Genomic DNA, 16,681 nt, shown 5'->3' with positions numbered 1-16,681 from the left:
GCTTCACATTCCTCATTCACATGACCTCAACTAAGCATGCACTTGAATTTTTCTTTTCCATGGCAGTGATGTTCTGAGTTACATGGTAGGCTGAGGAGTGACAGAATGGGAAAGAGCTAAGGCGAGGGGTCTTGGCTAAAGTCTTGGGGAGTCTGGGCCCAAGACCTCAGGAGGGACTAATTCAACTACCTGATCCTGGGGGCCAGTTCCAGTAAGGCTGAGAAGTGCCCTGGTGGAGATGCTGGTATATCTGAAGAGGTAAAGTAACTATCCCAAGGACACAGAAGTATTCAAAGCCAGGTACGTTGACTGAAAAATCTGTTCTGATTGCAGTAAAGCAGAAAATCCTAACAAATACAGAATTCGCAACTCAACACTCTGAAAGGATGGAAATTCATCCATCTGAAAGCATTCCCTGCATCTTCCCAAGCATGACAAGGGGTGAAGAATTAACATACAAGAGTATTCTTGGGTGCAAAGCGTACAAGGTAGCAGGCCAGAGGCCTGTCCTCATGACAGGCCAGAGGACTAGGGAAACTCTACCTTGTTCTGTAAGTAGTGATCACACTGTAATCAAAGAAGTTGTTTTCTTGAACATATGAAATGAGCTCATAGCCTCCCCAGTGGTTGCTGCTGATTAAACTTTCTAGGAATTAAGACTGGAAATGAATATGAAAGTTCAGTTCACAACTCTGGCACACACTTATATGCTTTGGAAAAATTTCCCATTGTTTACCCTTCAAGTATGTGAAAAACCAGGTACAACTGTAAAATGAATAAATCAATCCATCATTAAGCTGACCCTCACTTTACACAGTGCCATTCTTTCAAGAAACTCAATTTCTCATACCATTCACAATGCTACTTGGAAAGATAAAGGTGGGAGAAATGCCAGGAGAGCAGAGTAGGTTAAAGCCCTGGGAAGACTTGGTGCGATAAAAAGTATGCGAGATCTAGAGACAACAAGCCTTAGTTATAGCCTCAGTACTGCTATTTACTGGCTGTGTGAATTTGCCTCCCAGCACCCCTGCACAGTTGTCCCATACAGGTACTGTGGATGTAATCTGGGGATGTACCTCTATACTCCCAAGTTCAGAAAATAAACTATATTTGCCCTACTGTCTCATGAGAGTTGCTGTGAGACTCAGAGGAGACATGAGGTGTAAAGACACATCAATGGAGAGAGTCCTAAAGTTTATTCTTATGGTGATGCCTGGAATGCCTAGGAAGAATAAGGGACAAGTCAATTTGGGGCCAAGAATAAAATCTAAATGACACTGTACCTGCTCCTCCCTACCCCACCCTCCCTGGTCTCCACCAGTGAGGGTTTGTGATCTTGAGAATGCATGTCACATGGGGAACTCTAGGAAAGGCAGAACACACATGTGGGACTAAGAAGATCTAGGTGATCTGGGTATAGTCATGGCCTTCAGATTTCCTGGAAAGGACACTTCTCACCTTCATCTGTATGAACAGATTACCTGCACATAGGGATATGTTCTCCTCAGGGACATAAAAATATTACTGGTTCCTGTCCATTGTTTTTCAAATTTTACATATTTATTGAATACCTTTTTTGTATTAGGTGAGTCTGTACTCATTGGTCCATTTTCTCCTCACACTTCCCTGAGTCAACAATCTTTTGGCTGTGAGAACAGCAACTTCCACAGACAAAAGTCAGGCCTAAAAGGGGTGACTCAAGGACCTCTGGATTAGGCAGTGCAGTTGGGTCTCTTGGTGGCTGTGGAAGGCTGATGGAATCTTTCTCGGTCTCTCTGGGGCTGCTAGTCTCCTTCAACATCCCTCAGTGTGCCCGCTGCTTTCTTCTTTTGCTGTTGACTGGCTACTTCTCTGGGCATGTAGCAGGGGATGGCTACCACAGGGTTCTTGGTTTTTCAAGTCTTCAAGTCAAATGAACTTCTTCTTAATGCCAGTTTCTAAGTCTAAGGAAGAGGACTCAGCCAACCTGGGTCAAGTGCTTACCTCTTATATCATCAGTTCTCAAAGGAAGGGCCCTGGCTCAGTCAAGGATTTATAAATGAATGAATGTTGTGTGCCCCACTCTGCCCCCTCCTGCCCTACCAATCTTGTCTCTAGGGCATTGACAAGTAGTACTGCATAGTGGTTATGAGCACAAAGGTTCTGCTGCTTAGAAGCTGTTATAGTGGCTGGGTTACCTGACTTCTTGAAGCTACACTTATGATACTTTGATTATAAAATGCAGAAACGAGTATCTGCTTCCCAAAGTAGTGAAACCTTATGAATACAAATATAAATATGAATGATAAATATATACATTTAAGCACTTAGCACAGAGCCTAGCAGATTTTTCCACTTCTTTTTCGTCATAATCATTCATCACCACCATTGTCTGTGTCTGAAGTTGCTCCTCCATAGTGACCTCCTAGGTCTTAGCGACCCTGCAGGAAACGTCTAGATCTTTAAGGAGGAGGTGTAGAAGTTCTTTCATTTTGGAGTGTAAGGGTGAGGAAACACTTCTATCTTTTCTATCAGCTTCTCTGTGCCATCCATCCAAGTTTAGGATCCTTCTGCTGTGCCCTGGCTTGGGTACAACACAGGAAGATGGATACAGGCGGCATGTTCACATGTCGCAGAAACACTGGTCAGAGCATGAAGACCACGCTTGTGCTAAAACGCGGGAGTGCTAATCCTGAGTGACTTCTGTTTGTGAAATATGGGCTAAGTGCTGTTCCCTGCGCCGTGTGAGCACAAGCAGGCAGGCATCATCTGGAGAACGTCTGAGGGCAGACAAAACCATCCCTTTAGAACACGGACTATGAGGGCGCTAAGGTGACCCAGTCGCTGAAGTGTCTGACTCTTGATTTCAGCTCAGGTCATGATCTCAGGGTCTTGAGATTGAGCCCACATCAGGCATGGAGCCTGGCTAAGATGTTCCCTCTCTCTCTCTCTCTCTCTGCCCACCCGACCCCCTCCTTTCGCACACTCTCTCTCTGAAGAAGAAGAAAAAAAAGAATACAGATTGTGAGATACTTCCTCAGAGTTGGTATCAGTATTTCATTTATGGAGTAGAAATCTTCCTTGCTAAAGCTTTAAGAAGGGATACATTTAGGGAACTTTTAATTCACAATGATAGCCAATTATACCAATCACCTCTAATGAAGAGGCTAAAAACCATTTTCCTTGCCATTTGCCATACTGGGTGAGAGATTTGTTACCACGCATGCCTAATTATCTTGGGGGAAACCTGTGTAAAACTCTGCATTTTTTTCCACATGCAATGTTCTCTGTTTTATAGGAATGTGAAGGAAAAGGTATGGCTGTTGTTCATCTTTTACAGCCCCTTTGCTATTCTGAGAACATTGGCTATGACTACACAGCAAAACTGTGCTAAACTGTAGATAAAAGAGCAGTGACAGATTGCAGTCACTTTAATTCATAAAGAAAATAGTGAGAGCCCCTGGGAACACCGAATTGAGCCACTAGCACCCAGTGACTTCATGCTAAGTCACAAACTACATCATATATTTTAGTTTAAACACAAAGGCTAATGGACATGTGACTTATTTATTTCAAATACTTCTTTATGCAGAGCTGGTCCTTTTTCTTTTTTTTAGCTCTTTGGAAAACATTATACATCCTCTCTTTTATAAACATACAAATATGATTGTAAAATGACATCATTCTGTTTTCATTTAATTACCCCTGAAATGCTTTCTATTTAATATTCATTACTCAAAAGCTAATTTAAAAGAGAAAGAGATGCGACTTATTAAAAAAGATGTACTGTCATTCACAGCAATAGTTATCTAATATACAGAAGTTAATAAAGCAGATTAATCTACAAGTCCCTTTAAGCCATTCTTGAGCTTTGAACAACTGCCTCTTTGACCTTTCACCTTCATGCTGTGCACCAGTAGCAGGTGCCAGCTGTACAGAAATTATGGCTGTACGTTTGAACGCAGAATCTTTTCTTACTTTGCTTCTGACCAGCAGCTGACCCTGTAGGACTGATTGTTTCTGGGGCCGGCCTAAAGGCTACATAAACCAGTAGCAGATAAACAAAAGGCTACATATACCAGCTGCCTTGCCTAAGGGTACCGTCCGAGGCTGACACCTCCACTCCTTCTCCAGCGTCCCAAATTGCTCCTCGTTTGTTTTCATACATGCATTTCATCCTTGTTACACTGTGCAAGGGGTGGGCGGAGGAGAACCTCTAAAACAACAAAAAACCCTGTCCCTTCCTTCGCACTTGACTTTTTGAGTATTCCATGTCAAACTGTGTTATTATGATGCTAATCTAGGCCTGATTTAGCAACTTTAATAAGAGGCTAAACCCTCTTGTAATTAGATAATAAAATTTTATTATGTATTTTAATATTAAAAGTCTTAAAATCAAACTCTTCAAATCATACACTGCTACGGAGCTAAGGTACTTAAATATCATAGCCCTAGAAAATGGGAACTTGAAAAAGCACATTGTGGCTAATTTTTCATTCTCAGAAATGTAAACATGGAATTCCTATGTGGTGGCAGGGAAAGCTCCAACACTCTTAATTATGTGCAGGGAAGAATGAATCTATTCAAGGGTGAAGCACACTGTACCATTTCCAGCAACAGCGTGAGATGGCTTTGACAGTTATTTCTTGGATACAAATTACACAAGTATAAAAACAATCCCCATAATGATTAAATGCAGTTATGTACATAGGAGAATACCAGTGCAAATGGTAACATATTTAAATGGTTTTTCCTTCATTAAAAAAAATTATATATGATATTAAACCATCAATCACTGCTGAGGCACAGGAGCTGCAACGTACTGTCACTGGTTGAAATAAATGACTTGGAGACTGAATTCTGGCTCATTCAATATGGTGTCTCTGCTGTTGCTTAGTCACCCAACTCTCTGCTGGCTTGGGCTACATCTGGTGGATTCTATCCCTTTCAATTAATAAGGCAAGTTATGCTATCAATGGATTACATCTTTAAACTGTGCTTAGAGGTAGAAAAATACATGTCCTAGTGGGAAAACAACAACAACAACAACAACAAACCACAACACTTCTCTGTTCTGTTAACCATTTGGAACAATACTCGAAGTGCTTATTTCTTTCCTCGCCCATGTTTAGGATGAAATTTTCTTGTGGAATTTCAGCAGGATCGTTAGATAGTATACAAAGGTGCAATCTCCTCTTAGCATTCCCATTCCGTTTATTATGTAGCAGTCTATGACCATGCTGGCTTTGAAACCTAAAGTCACTGCCCGAGAGGACTGTAATTCTGCAAATTAATTTTGCGGGGGTTTGTTTTCTAGACACTCATTGACCAATACAAGGTATCAGGCTCGGCTAGATGCTGAGACAAGTATCAAGCCTGAAGAGATCTTTGGGGAAGAAAAGGCACTCTGTTAAAGACAGGTATTACAGTTCTGATGATAATTGGATGATTCATAAGTCAAGAACAGATTTTTGTTTTCACTAATGTTTCTGTTTTAAAATACCATTTCTTTTGGTTATACTTGAAACAGTCATTCAACAAATATTTCCATAACAAAAACACAACCAAAATGACAAAGATAGGGTATACCACAAAAAATTTGGATTCGAATCATCCTTCTACAGATGATCAATGATTTTATAGTATCACAGATAAAATGCCATTTTAGTAAAAAAAGAAAAAAAAACACCTACTTTTTCTATATTCAAAATTATATACTTTAACTTTCTAAACCGATCTTTAGGGGTGATGGTCAAAAATTCATCATTCAAGAGTTTTACTCTCATCTGGACTTGTATTACATGGTTGTTACCTAGAAACTTTTGTCCAATCTTGGTCCTCTCATATATTCTGATTTGATCCTTAGTAATTAGATTGTGTGTACACACACACACACTTACTTAACCAAACTAAACTTTAGTTTTTGCTTCAGACAAATATGGTTATTTTGAAGATTAAAAAAAAAGTGTTTGGAAGGTGTTAGCCGAGTTTCATTGACTGTTGACTGCATCCATTCTGGATGCAAAGGCACGATCCAAATATAAATAAATGCCCTCTTTAAATTTTAATAGACACCTACATATAGAATCAAATGTAAGAGCAACATAACAGCAGCCTCTTTAAGCAAGTAATCCAAAAAGTGTGCTTTAAAAATTATTAAAACATCAGCAGTAGCACATGGGATGACTGTGGGAAATATCAGGGATCATCCTTTGGAAGATCTCAGTTCTGAAACCCTCTAGGATTACATAATACATTGGTGGAAGACTGATAAGCAGACACAGAAAACCTGGATTTCTGGTTCTCTTTGGAGCGGGGGTGAGGGGTGGTGGCTAGGTAATAATACCACTGGCAACACTGGGTCCTACCTTCTTACAGGGCAAGAATGAGTTGGCCCTGTGTGGAGGCTGCCCCCGTAGGATTGGAATGTAGACTCAACTTGGTTTTCTTTCTCAAGCTTCAGGTTTTCTGCTTGGCTCGGTAGGCATCTTAGTTTGTGATATTTTGTAGAATGGAAAGGATAGGGAGAGGGACGCTCAACATTATCACTTTGAGTCTTGTTGATGTGAGAAGCCCTTAGGAGCTAACGGTACCTAGCAGCAGAAGCAGCTTCTATTAGAGAAGAGAAGCTGTCTGCACCTGAAGGAGGTGACAACTGGCATTCTATACTGATGAGTCAGTGGTGAGAGTCAGGATGAAGCCTAGAGACGCACTGGGTACAAGGGACGGATAGAGAGCACCTGTTGCTTCCCCACCTTCATTTCACAGCTGCCGTATTGCTCTATCTAAGAAAACCCAAGCTGGAACAAACCTCAAGAGCTCCCTCAAAGACATTAAAGGAAAGGAACACAGGAACATCACGAGACAGTGATGCTATTAGACTCTGGCGGCCTTCTTGAGGATACACGTCCCACTCCATTTTATACTCTCAGTGTCTGGCTATAGAATTAATGAGTGGGTGTGGGTGCAGGGTAAGGGAGTGGAGGGTCTGTTCACTCTGCCTCAGTGATGGTGGGGAGCACAAGGCTCTCTGCACCAGCTGGCAAAGCACCCTCCCTCTCCCTTGCCCACCGCCTCTCTGGGTCACCGCCCATCTGTTTCATCCCGGCTGCGGCATGAAGTTGGGGGATAGGATAACTGCTCTAAATCATTCCACCTTAAGGATGGCCCCGGTGTGAATTACTGGAAACTCAGCTTGCCTCAGCGTGAGTGCTGAGAACACACAAACCACCTCAGATTAGTAGCTGCCAACAAACTCTAGCTCTGTGGTTAAGCATATGAACTCGAGTTCAACAGGCCAGAACTGCAGTTTTTCCACTGACTATGGGTGACCTTGGGCAAGTTAGTTGCTTAATCTGTTTGTGCCTCAATTTCTATATTTACCAAGGGGCCATCATAATGCCACCGCTTCACAGACATGCTGCGATGATGAAACTGGATTACACGCATACGTAGAAAGCATACACTAGTACCTGCACAGAGTAAGCGCGCATATTCTGCCAATATCATTTTTTCCTAGAAATAAATACAGAGTCTGAGCGCAGAATGCTGGGAAGACCAAGATCGTGGCAGCACGTGCAAAAACCAGTTCCTTCCTGAAACCTGAGCTCCTGCTTTCTGTGTTGGTGTCTACTGACCAATCCTCGGCTTCCTCTAAACCCTCTACACACCCACGCTGTCCTCTGATCTAGTTTTGAATGTTCCTTCAGCGTGTGTTTCTGGTACCAATCTACTTTCATGTTTTTGACAATACAGTGGCACGTCAACCAGACTGAGCTAATGCATCATGTGGAGGGCACACTTTCTATTCAGGGTCCACTAGAAATGCCTTTAGTAACATTAGAAAATCTGGCTAATTATTTTGTAAGAGGATAAGAGACAGGAATATACTTCATCTGCTTAAGTGTTTCCCACCGTGAGAGTGTTGCTAAGGTTCTAGAGGCCAAAGTCTCAACATGAGTTAAATATGTGACTGCACTTTCTCCTACTTAGTATTATAGGGAATGGAATCTTAAGTATGAAAGATGTCTTGTATAGGATGTCAAAATGTTGAGCAGTATCACTTCAATCTAAACACAAAAATGAAAAAAGAGCAGATGATTTCCCTTTTGCTGTAATTCACTTTGGGATGCATGTCGTGAAGAGCACTATACAAAAGCAATTTTCATTGATTGACTGACTGATTGAGGAAAAGGGTGAATGTTCTCTCAGCACACATCCCTACTGAAGTATGATTCTTATAGCTCCTGACAGCTCTTCACAATTTGTAGTTAAATGCCAGGTTGGGGGTGAGGGAGGGGGGGATGGAGGGGGGAAGGGAGGGAGGGCAAGAAAGAGAGAGATCATCATAATTAGCACTGTTTTTTTTTTTAATTATAGCTGACTTATACCAAACAGTTTAATAGACGAGGGTGAGATAAATTCAAACCCAAATATTCTATTCATCCCTTCAATGTATTTCGATTTTAGAGACTATAATTGCTAAAAATACCTTGTTAGTAAGTTAACCGCATAATCTAGTCAGTAATACTGACAATCACAGAGTCCCCGTCCTACTTCTGTGGAAGGTACTCCTCTCTCCAGTACAATTACTTATAGCTGCAGTTCTGATTTAGAGACGCATTCTGCATCAGTGTCCTATTCTTACCATGCGAAAAAGAATCAGTCACACATCTCCGAACTGCCCTTCTAATTCTATAAAACACACTCTTCCGTTTACCTAATTTGGGCAAATCTTTCACTCCATGATATAACTAAGTGAATGCTGATCTATGGCTTATTAGAGGCAAACACTTAACATGACCAGAGATAAAACTGAAAAAAATTCACACGGAATTTAATTTTCCAAATTACTATAGCAGATCTGTGCTTCATCACTATTACCATTGGCTTGTTAAGATTTTAGTTTATCTTTCTAATGGCATAAAAACACATGGGGAATATTTATTCTTAATACATGAAAACTGGGTTTTCCTCAATTGCTAAGTCCAAGGAATGCTGGTGAGACAATGATTCTTATTTGCAACAGATTCACTTAATTATAGTGGATCTTCAAATTGACCGAATTTAATGCTAGCAAAGTTAGATTTGTTTGCGGATTCTGGAAGATGCCTTATTCGGAGAATATTTTTAAAAACACAGAGTATCTCAAGCCACATAACAGATCATAATAAGCACATTTCCAGGTGAGAGGTGCTGAAAATGTGCTTCCCAGGCTGTTGTACACCGGTTGAAAGGCCTACAAGGATGTTGGAAAAGCTTTTATGTGGGTGCAAGTTTCACCTGCTATGGAAGCTTGAGGACATAAACTTTTGCAATTTGGAACTGACACTCCTCATGCAATTACGCTTCCAGCAATATATATATCCAGGTTGGGGGGAAAACAGTTCAAACAAGTAAATAATTGCAGGATCATTGCACCAGTTTAGTTTAAAGAGCTGACAAACCCTCTCTAACTCCAAGCACAATTAGTCATTAGGGTCTAGTTTTTCAGCACTGTTAAGCAATTTGTAACCCATTCCTTTTAATAGGGTTAGGCATTACTTAACCGACACAGATGCCTTGAAAACTGAAACCTCGAGTTATAAAGCAGCCACCTTGTTCATTACCTTCAGTGATAGGCAAATCATCTATAAAAACAGCATTTAATGGGCAACCAATGAATAATCAATGGCTCACTTTTCATCTGAGTGTGAAAATGAGAATAATCTAATACAAAGTCCCTCTGGTAAGATGCCGAATCTTGCATCTCGAGTTCTGCTGCTCTTCAGGGCTGATTTATAAGGTCTTGGAAAGCTGATGTAAACAGATGATCAATGGGACCCATCCTTGCTCATAATAACCCCCAACTGGCCCACTCCCTCTTTTCCAAGTCCATCCCTTCAGGCTATTAGCTCTGTCCAGCTAATTCTTCCCACTACTCCTGCCTGCTGCTTTTACTCCGGCCATCCGTTCAGTCCAGCCGACTCAGAAGTAATTTTATACGCAGCAGAGAGCGGGTAGAATTGATTTTTCACTCAGCGCTCAGTTCCCATCTGAATAATTATCAATTTTACTGCCTCATAAAGGGAAGAGTCAAAATTTCAAATCAATTCAAAAGAGCTTTTGAGACGACAGAAACTGTGCATAAGAATAGAGGTCAAAGTTGTCAGTGACCTAAGGAGATGATGTCAGATATTGCTATACCCGATGGTTGACATCAGAGGCACTCAAGATGATATAACCGAGTGCTAATGCAAATCATATTTATGCTGACTACCAGAGACCAGTCATTAATATTTAAAATGCTATCTGAAAGCCTGCATTCCAAATAAATAGAATGTATTCCACTGTTAATAAAGATATATCACTACTTAGTCATATGCTATAAAGCAAAGGATTACCAGGTATTATTAACACACAGAAATTACTTAAACCAACAAATGCATGGTGATTTCGAGTAAAGACAAACTTGATTGTCTCCTGTACAACCACATCACTTGCTCTGCAGTCTGATGGTATTTGTCTAGAATCACAGCCTATTGATTCTGGTAGAATCTTCTACCAACTTAAAAAAGTTTCTGCCAAAGTTTATGGGATGAAATTGTGATCAGGCTGAGTGCTGGCAGGAGGGGTTTAGTGGTGGACTTGTCAGTTGCCATGGTGGGGTGGGGGCTGGGTCTGATTCCTGGCCAATCCATGGGTATTTATTTTCTCCCCTGGCTACATGCTCTAAATCTATGGTGTTCAACCTTGTCCTCGCAGAACACCAGAAGGCTATGCCACACTCCCATCAGTACCAGAGGTTACTGCCGTTGGGGAGGTGGCTGAGGGGGAAGGAGCGGTGCACCCAGATCTCCACAGAAAGTTCAGTGTGAAATGATATTATCCATACCAACCAGGCCCTTTGAGAATCAACAATGTAAGTGGTAAGGACTTGGGCTTCTGGTTTACATTCTACTCCCCAGTTGCTCTCTCTGTGACTCAATGTATTCACCGGTAAAATGAGGATGATGATTTCCACATTTCAGGGTTGTTGTGGGGGGGTGCAAATGAGAAGAGTTCCCTGAAAGTCCTCTCCTCGTGTGTCAATCTCTGTTACCACTATGTCAATCAAATTATCATATAAGTGGTTAGTTATCTAATAACTAACTGATTATCTCTGTCCCACCTGATAGCAGCATTTTTTTTTTTTAAAAGATTTTATTTATTTATTTGACAGAGAGAAATCACAAGTAGGCAGAGAGGCAGGCAGAGAGAGAGAGAGAGGAGGAAGCAGGCTCCCTGCTGAGCAGAGAGCCCGATGCGGGACTCGATCCCAGGACCCTGAGATCATGACCTGAGCCGAAGGCAGCGGCTTAACCACTGAGCCACCCAGGCGCCCTGATAGCAGCATTTTTAAAAAAGATTTTATTTACTTATTTAATAGATAGATCACAAGTAGGCAGAGCAGCAGGCAGAGCGAGGGGGAAGAGGCTCCCCGCTCGATCCCAGGACCTCGAGATCATGACCTGAGCTGAAGGCAGAGGTTTAACCCACTGAACCACCCAGGCGCCCCTGATAGCAGCATTTTTAAGGAGAATCTCAGTGGCTCGGCTCCTGCACCTTGTGCACGGAAAGTCCTTAATCCACGTGCTACCTTTCTCTTCTTTTCACTGATGTGTCGTAACCCCTCCAGGGTCATACCAAACACTTACAGGCTGACAGCACCTTGTCTAGTTACACAGAATCTTAATTACATACCTCCTTGCCAGGAAAACAACAGGCTAACTAAGACATCGGCCAAAATAGGTTCATATAATTTAATTTGAATATTTGTAAAAAATGATAGCCAGGAAGAAAGCCTAGTGCATGGCTGGCTCATTCTATGTGCATCATTTCTTTGCTCACAGTGACAGTCTCTGCCTGGTGGCAGGCATCCTGTTTGTTGGCTAATAACCTTGTTAAAGTGTTTACATTTGCAAACTACCATTATGAAGATAATTTGGCAAGATAAAACGAATGGAAGCATTATAAAGTTTCCAAAGTTAGTGGAACTGGAAACTATCGTAGTGATGGTATCTCTGCAGAAAAATGGCATTATTCTCTCTGAAATATTTCTGGCATGTGTTATTTTTATGCATACTGTTACTGTGATTTGCAGAAGTGAGTTTTTAAAAAACAGTATTAAACTTGAACCTAACTCATATTAGCCAGTGAGAAAACACATTTGAAAATAAAGACATTGTGGCTTTATTATTTATTACTTAAATGCCTGGGGGAATGTGACCTATCTGAACCCCGATTTATCTGAAATGGGAAGAGTATCAATTGTGGTACGATAAACGGCAAGTTCCCAGCAAGCTGTCTGGCACCAAACAGGAGCTCAGCAAATGGCAGTTTCCTGATGGACCAGAGTACCCACAAAGCAAACTTCAGAAGCCGTTATTAGAGGCTCCAGAAAAGAAACCAGAGCATGACCATCTCTAGTTCTGGCTTTGCCTTTTGTTTTTCTCAGGCCTCTGGAAGAGCCAACCTTTCTTTGAATTCTAGCCTCACTGGAGTAAGATGAACAACTGAGAGACTTCCTGAGGGTGAGCAGTCCTGGGGCTAGTGCGCAACCCTATCTTCTGGGAAAATCCGCCTCCAGAATAACTGGTAAAGAGTCCTGACCAGACCATTTGCTCTGAGAGACACTCAGGCCCTAGCCTGTTTCTTAAGCCGGGTGACTGACCACCAGTTACCTGCTGCAGGACATCTGGATTTTGCTGCATAAAATGTAATAGTCTCTGACCGGCCTGGGTGGCCTCTCTGCATCGAAGTGGCTTCTTGCCCTCTTTTGCTATGTGCTTGAAGAGGTAGGTGACGATGTAGTCTAAACTGGTACAGCAGCTGGAGGAGACAACTGTATCTGTACGAACAATAAATGAGAATTCCTTCGCATTACTGAAGCGTTTTTTCATCTGATTAGTTATAATGTCTCCAATTAAAAAAATCACTTCCTGGTTTCAAAGCACTTTTATCAAACTATAAATTCCTTGATGGCAGGGATTTTGCCTTGCTTATCTCTTTAAACCCGGTGTCTACTACACGACCTGCTGTAAAGAGGTGTTAGTAAGTAAATGATTCCAGGATTGAATTGGACAGAAGTTTCCATTTGTGACCTTAACGACCCTCTGTTCAACTCAACTGACTTTATTAAATATCTATTTGGTGCAAAGTGCTCTGCTTCAGACGAAACAGGGCACAGACTTGGGGCAAAGGGCTCTGTTTCAGAGGCAACCCTGACCCTGGTATCCAAGACCTCATGAGGTAGTACGTAAGTCACTGGGGCACAATGCTGGGTATGAATGAGTGACACATTGCTGTGAGGATTTTGAGGAAGACATCACATTTGGATGGGGGAATCAGAGAGACTTTCTGAAGGAGATAGAACCTGAGATGGGCCTGGGAAAGTTGTTTTAGTTAGATAATAGCAAGGGCATTTTTCAGGTAGAGAGATGAGCACAATGTACACAGGGTGGCAGGAAGGCAGGAATTTTGGAGTCAGACAGCTCTGGTTTCAAATCTCATCTTTTCCAATTACTTGCTATGTTGTTACTTTGAAAGAGCCGCTTAACTTTTCTCATCATTTGTCAAATATCTTGTAGACCTGAATGAGAAGAAAACAACTAGAAATTCTCATCATAGAAACAGCTGATATTTAACGAGAGCTTGTTGTGTTAGTTGCATGAATTATTATTTTGTATCTTCACAGTAATAGTTAAATTATTATCCTCACTGTAATAGTTACTGTTATTATTATTTCCATTCACAGGCAAGAATAGAGAGGGATTAAATGACATGTCCAGTGCCCCAGGGCTAGATGATTGTGGAGCCACTATATAAGAATAAACAAGGATTCTAGATTTATGTTCTTAACCACTAAAATCAAGCAGGTATTAAACAAAATTAGGTATTAAGCAAAAATAAACACAAGCATCTTCTAACACAGGGGCTCAGAAGATGATGTTACTACTGGTTTGCCCTCATGATGGAAAGAGGAAAGTTTATTTCGGAGTTGGACTTATGGTTTGAGTGAAAGAATGTATACAGAGTCATAAGAGAGAAGGTGACAAAGTAGGTTGGGGTCTTCCTTGAGGGCATCCAATAGTGGGCTGAGACATCACATTTAATTTTAAAGACCAAAGAGGTGTTTTGAAGGCTTCTTTAAAGCAAGTGAGTGACATGATATAGCAACCATTTATTAACTATCTACTTTGTACATTAAATTATTCACTTACTTCTAACAACCACTTTGTATGTAGTGTTATTATCTGCACTTTTCATTTATTTATTTTTAAAGATTTTATTTATTTATTTGACAGAGAGAGAGATATCACAAGTAGGCAGAGTGGCAGGCAGAGAGAGAGAGAGAGAGGAAGAAGCAGGCTCCTGCTGAGCAGAGAGCCTGATGTGGGGCTCGATCCCAGGACCCTGAGATCATGACGCGAGCCAAAGGCAGAGGCTTAACCCACTGAGCCATCCAGGCACCCTATTTGCATTTTTCAAATGAGAAAAATAAGGCTAAGAGTTAAGCAGCTTATCCAAAGTTCATGATTTTGATTCATAACATGATACTACCCATATTTTTTGGCTAAAGGTAACATATGGACACAATTCCAAGGAGTTTATGTTTAGTAACAGAAGTGACAAGAGAAACAATGGAAAACACTCAAAAATGGTGAAAATGGTAGATGCAGAAGATGAGGAAAGTGGACTGGGAGGGTAGGGCTGGGAACCAGTGGATTATACGCTCCCTGAAGTAGTCATTCATCTCTTATTCTTACTAACCTTTGAGCTTCTGAGACACATGTGCCTTTCCTAGATTAGAGGTGTCTTCTTAGCTGAATTAAAGAATGGATAGGCAAAGCTAATCTGAGGAAGGTTTTTACAGGTCTTGAGTTGCATTCAGTAATAATATCTGGAACTGATCTAACACCGTAGCTTAGAAACTCTTTCAAATACATTGTTTTGCAGAGAAATGGCATAATTCAAAGTTTTGAAATACAGATGGATGAATGCATTTAAACTTGAGGATGATGGTAGCTGACTGCAGGACCAGGAGGGGTTGTCTGAAGGTCTACAAGATGACCACAGACAATAGTTAGGGGAACTTTGGAGCTCTGGAAGCTACATATGTAAGTAAACTCTACTGCTATATTTTCCTTTGAAGAAAGGAGCTCTTGTTCTCCTAAAACTATGGTGTTTGATTGATTGTTTATCTCCACCTCCAACCCCAACTGGGTTACTTTGCAGGCAAGAGGGCTTAGTTTTTATAGTTCCAGAAGGTAAGAGAATGCAATGAAAAACATCTAGGCCCAAGAGTCAGGCACAGACTTGTTGAGCTTCATTGCTTTTCTCTTTTCCTTCAGTTTTCTACCTCTGAAGTCCCAATCACGAAAGTAAATGGATTCGGTAACTTGAGATCTACAAAAGGAAGCGAGCAGGAAATAGGTACCCTTTCCCTCACCAGTGAAGAGCAATACGCTATCAATCACACAAAAATTATAAAGACTTCACATAGATTTGGTGACCACATGCCATGCAGGTTGCATTAAAAGGTTCCAATCTACTGAGTCAGCTATGAAAAAGCCAGGTAAACACTTTAGACATGAAGGTTGGAGCATATATCCTTGCAATAAAAGCAAGAAGAAGAGCTTCCATTACGGCTGATTTATGGTTGGGGACTTTGAAACGGATAAATGTTATGTTAGGGTAGATTGAAAGGTGTGGAATCAAAAGGATCAAGGGCCATTTGATCAAAACCAGAATGAATAGTGCTGAGGACTGTGTATTATTATTGGTTTTCTTTATTCACAGCTCAAGCTATTATTTGAGATTCAAATAATGAAACTCTCCTGACATAAAAGGATGGGCAGAAGTCATGAATTTTCATTTTTTGTCCTAGTTCTTGGTATTCAGAATCTTTTAAGAAGGATTCATCTGTGCTTAGACAATCGTAGATACAATTTTTTTAGCCTAATAGGCACTTTGTCCTCTCCAGCAACTTGCTGTTTGGCACTAAAAACAACCAAATGCTCCTTTTCTCCTGCAACCAGTCTCCACAGGAAGCACATGCATCATTAATAGCCCTCTGCCTCACTAAGACCCATCACGGAAAGCTGTTCTGAAAAGTTAACTGATAGGAAAGAGTTGCTTAACTGAGTCAGGAGAATGATAATGGGGCTGAGCTGAAATTTGGCTTCGGCTCAAAATTTCCCACCATGGCAGAAGAGAGGAAGGTGGTCTTGGAAAAATACAGTGTGAAAGGCAATTTCAGGAACAAATGGCCTGTATGGGTGGTGCAGGAGTTCTGGAAATAGGTGGGTCTAGGTTTGAATCTCTGTGTTCTAGACGTTTTGACTTTATGGAGCTTCAATGTGCGCCTCTGTAAAATGCGCTTAATACCACCTACTTTGCAAGACCTTGTAAAAATCAATTAAGGTCAAGTGTGTAAAGACTACCATAGTGCCCAGTACACAGTACTGTCCCCCTTTTCACTTCCCATGTGTTTTCCTGGCTATTTCAATCCCTGAAACACCAAGTGTATCACTTTGGCTAATTCATAGCATTCTTTTATCTTTAGCCTGTTTTTGGTGGGAGAAACTAATGTACACGGTCTCTAAGTTTCTAAATGTTTCCTGAATGTTTTGACCCCATGTTATATCCATACCACTTTCTACAATTCAAGAATGTGTTCAAA

The 16,681-nt window shown here is 41.1% G+C and overlaps 1 protein-coding gene across 7 annotated transcripts in view; it reads right to left on the bottom strand.

Annotated features, from left to right (window-relative positions):
• RANBP17 (RAN binding protein 17) overlaps window positions 1-16,681 on the bottom strand; it is a 315,477-nt gene that overhangs the window by 14,951 nt on the left and 283,845 nt on the right. For 6 of the 7 annotated variants that reach the window (XM_059174293.1, XM_059174291.1, XM_059174288.1 and 3 more), the window contains one exon: window positions 12,681-12,847. The exons of the other annotated variant lie outside the window; for it this stretch is intronic. In XM_059174293.1, coding sequence (XP_059030276.1) covers window positions 12,681-12,847 — 167 coding nt within the window. The remainder of the gene's footprint in view (window positions 1-12,680; window positions 12,848-16,681) is intronic. 7 annotated transcript variants of the gene reach the window in all.

The sequence above is a fragment of the Mustela lutreola genome, chromosome 5 (genome assembly GCF_030435805.1).
Source record: "Mustela lutreola isolate mMusLut2 chromosome 5, mMusLut2.pri, whole genome shotgun sequence".
Classification (NCBI taxonomy): domain Eukaryota; kingdom Metazoa; phylum Chordata; class Mammalia; order Carnivora; family Mustelidae; genus Mustela; species Mustela lutreola.
This window is presented reverse-complemented; position numbering and strand designations above follow the sequence as displayed.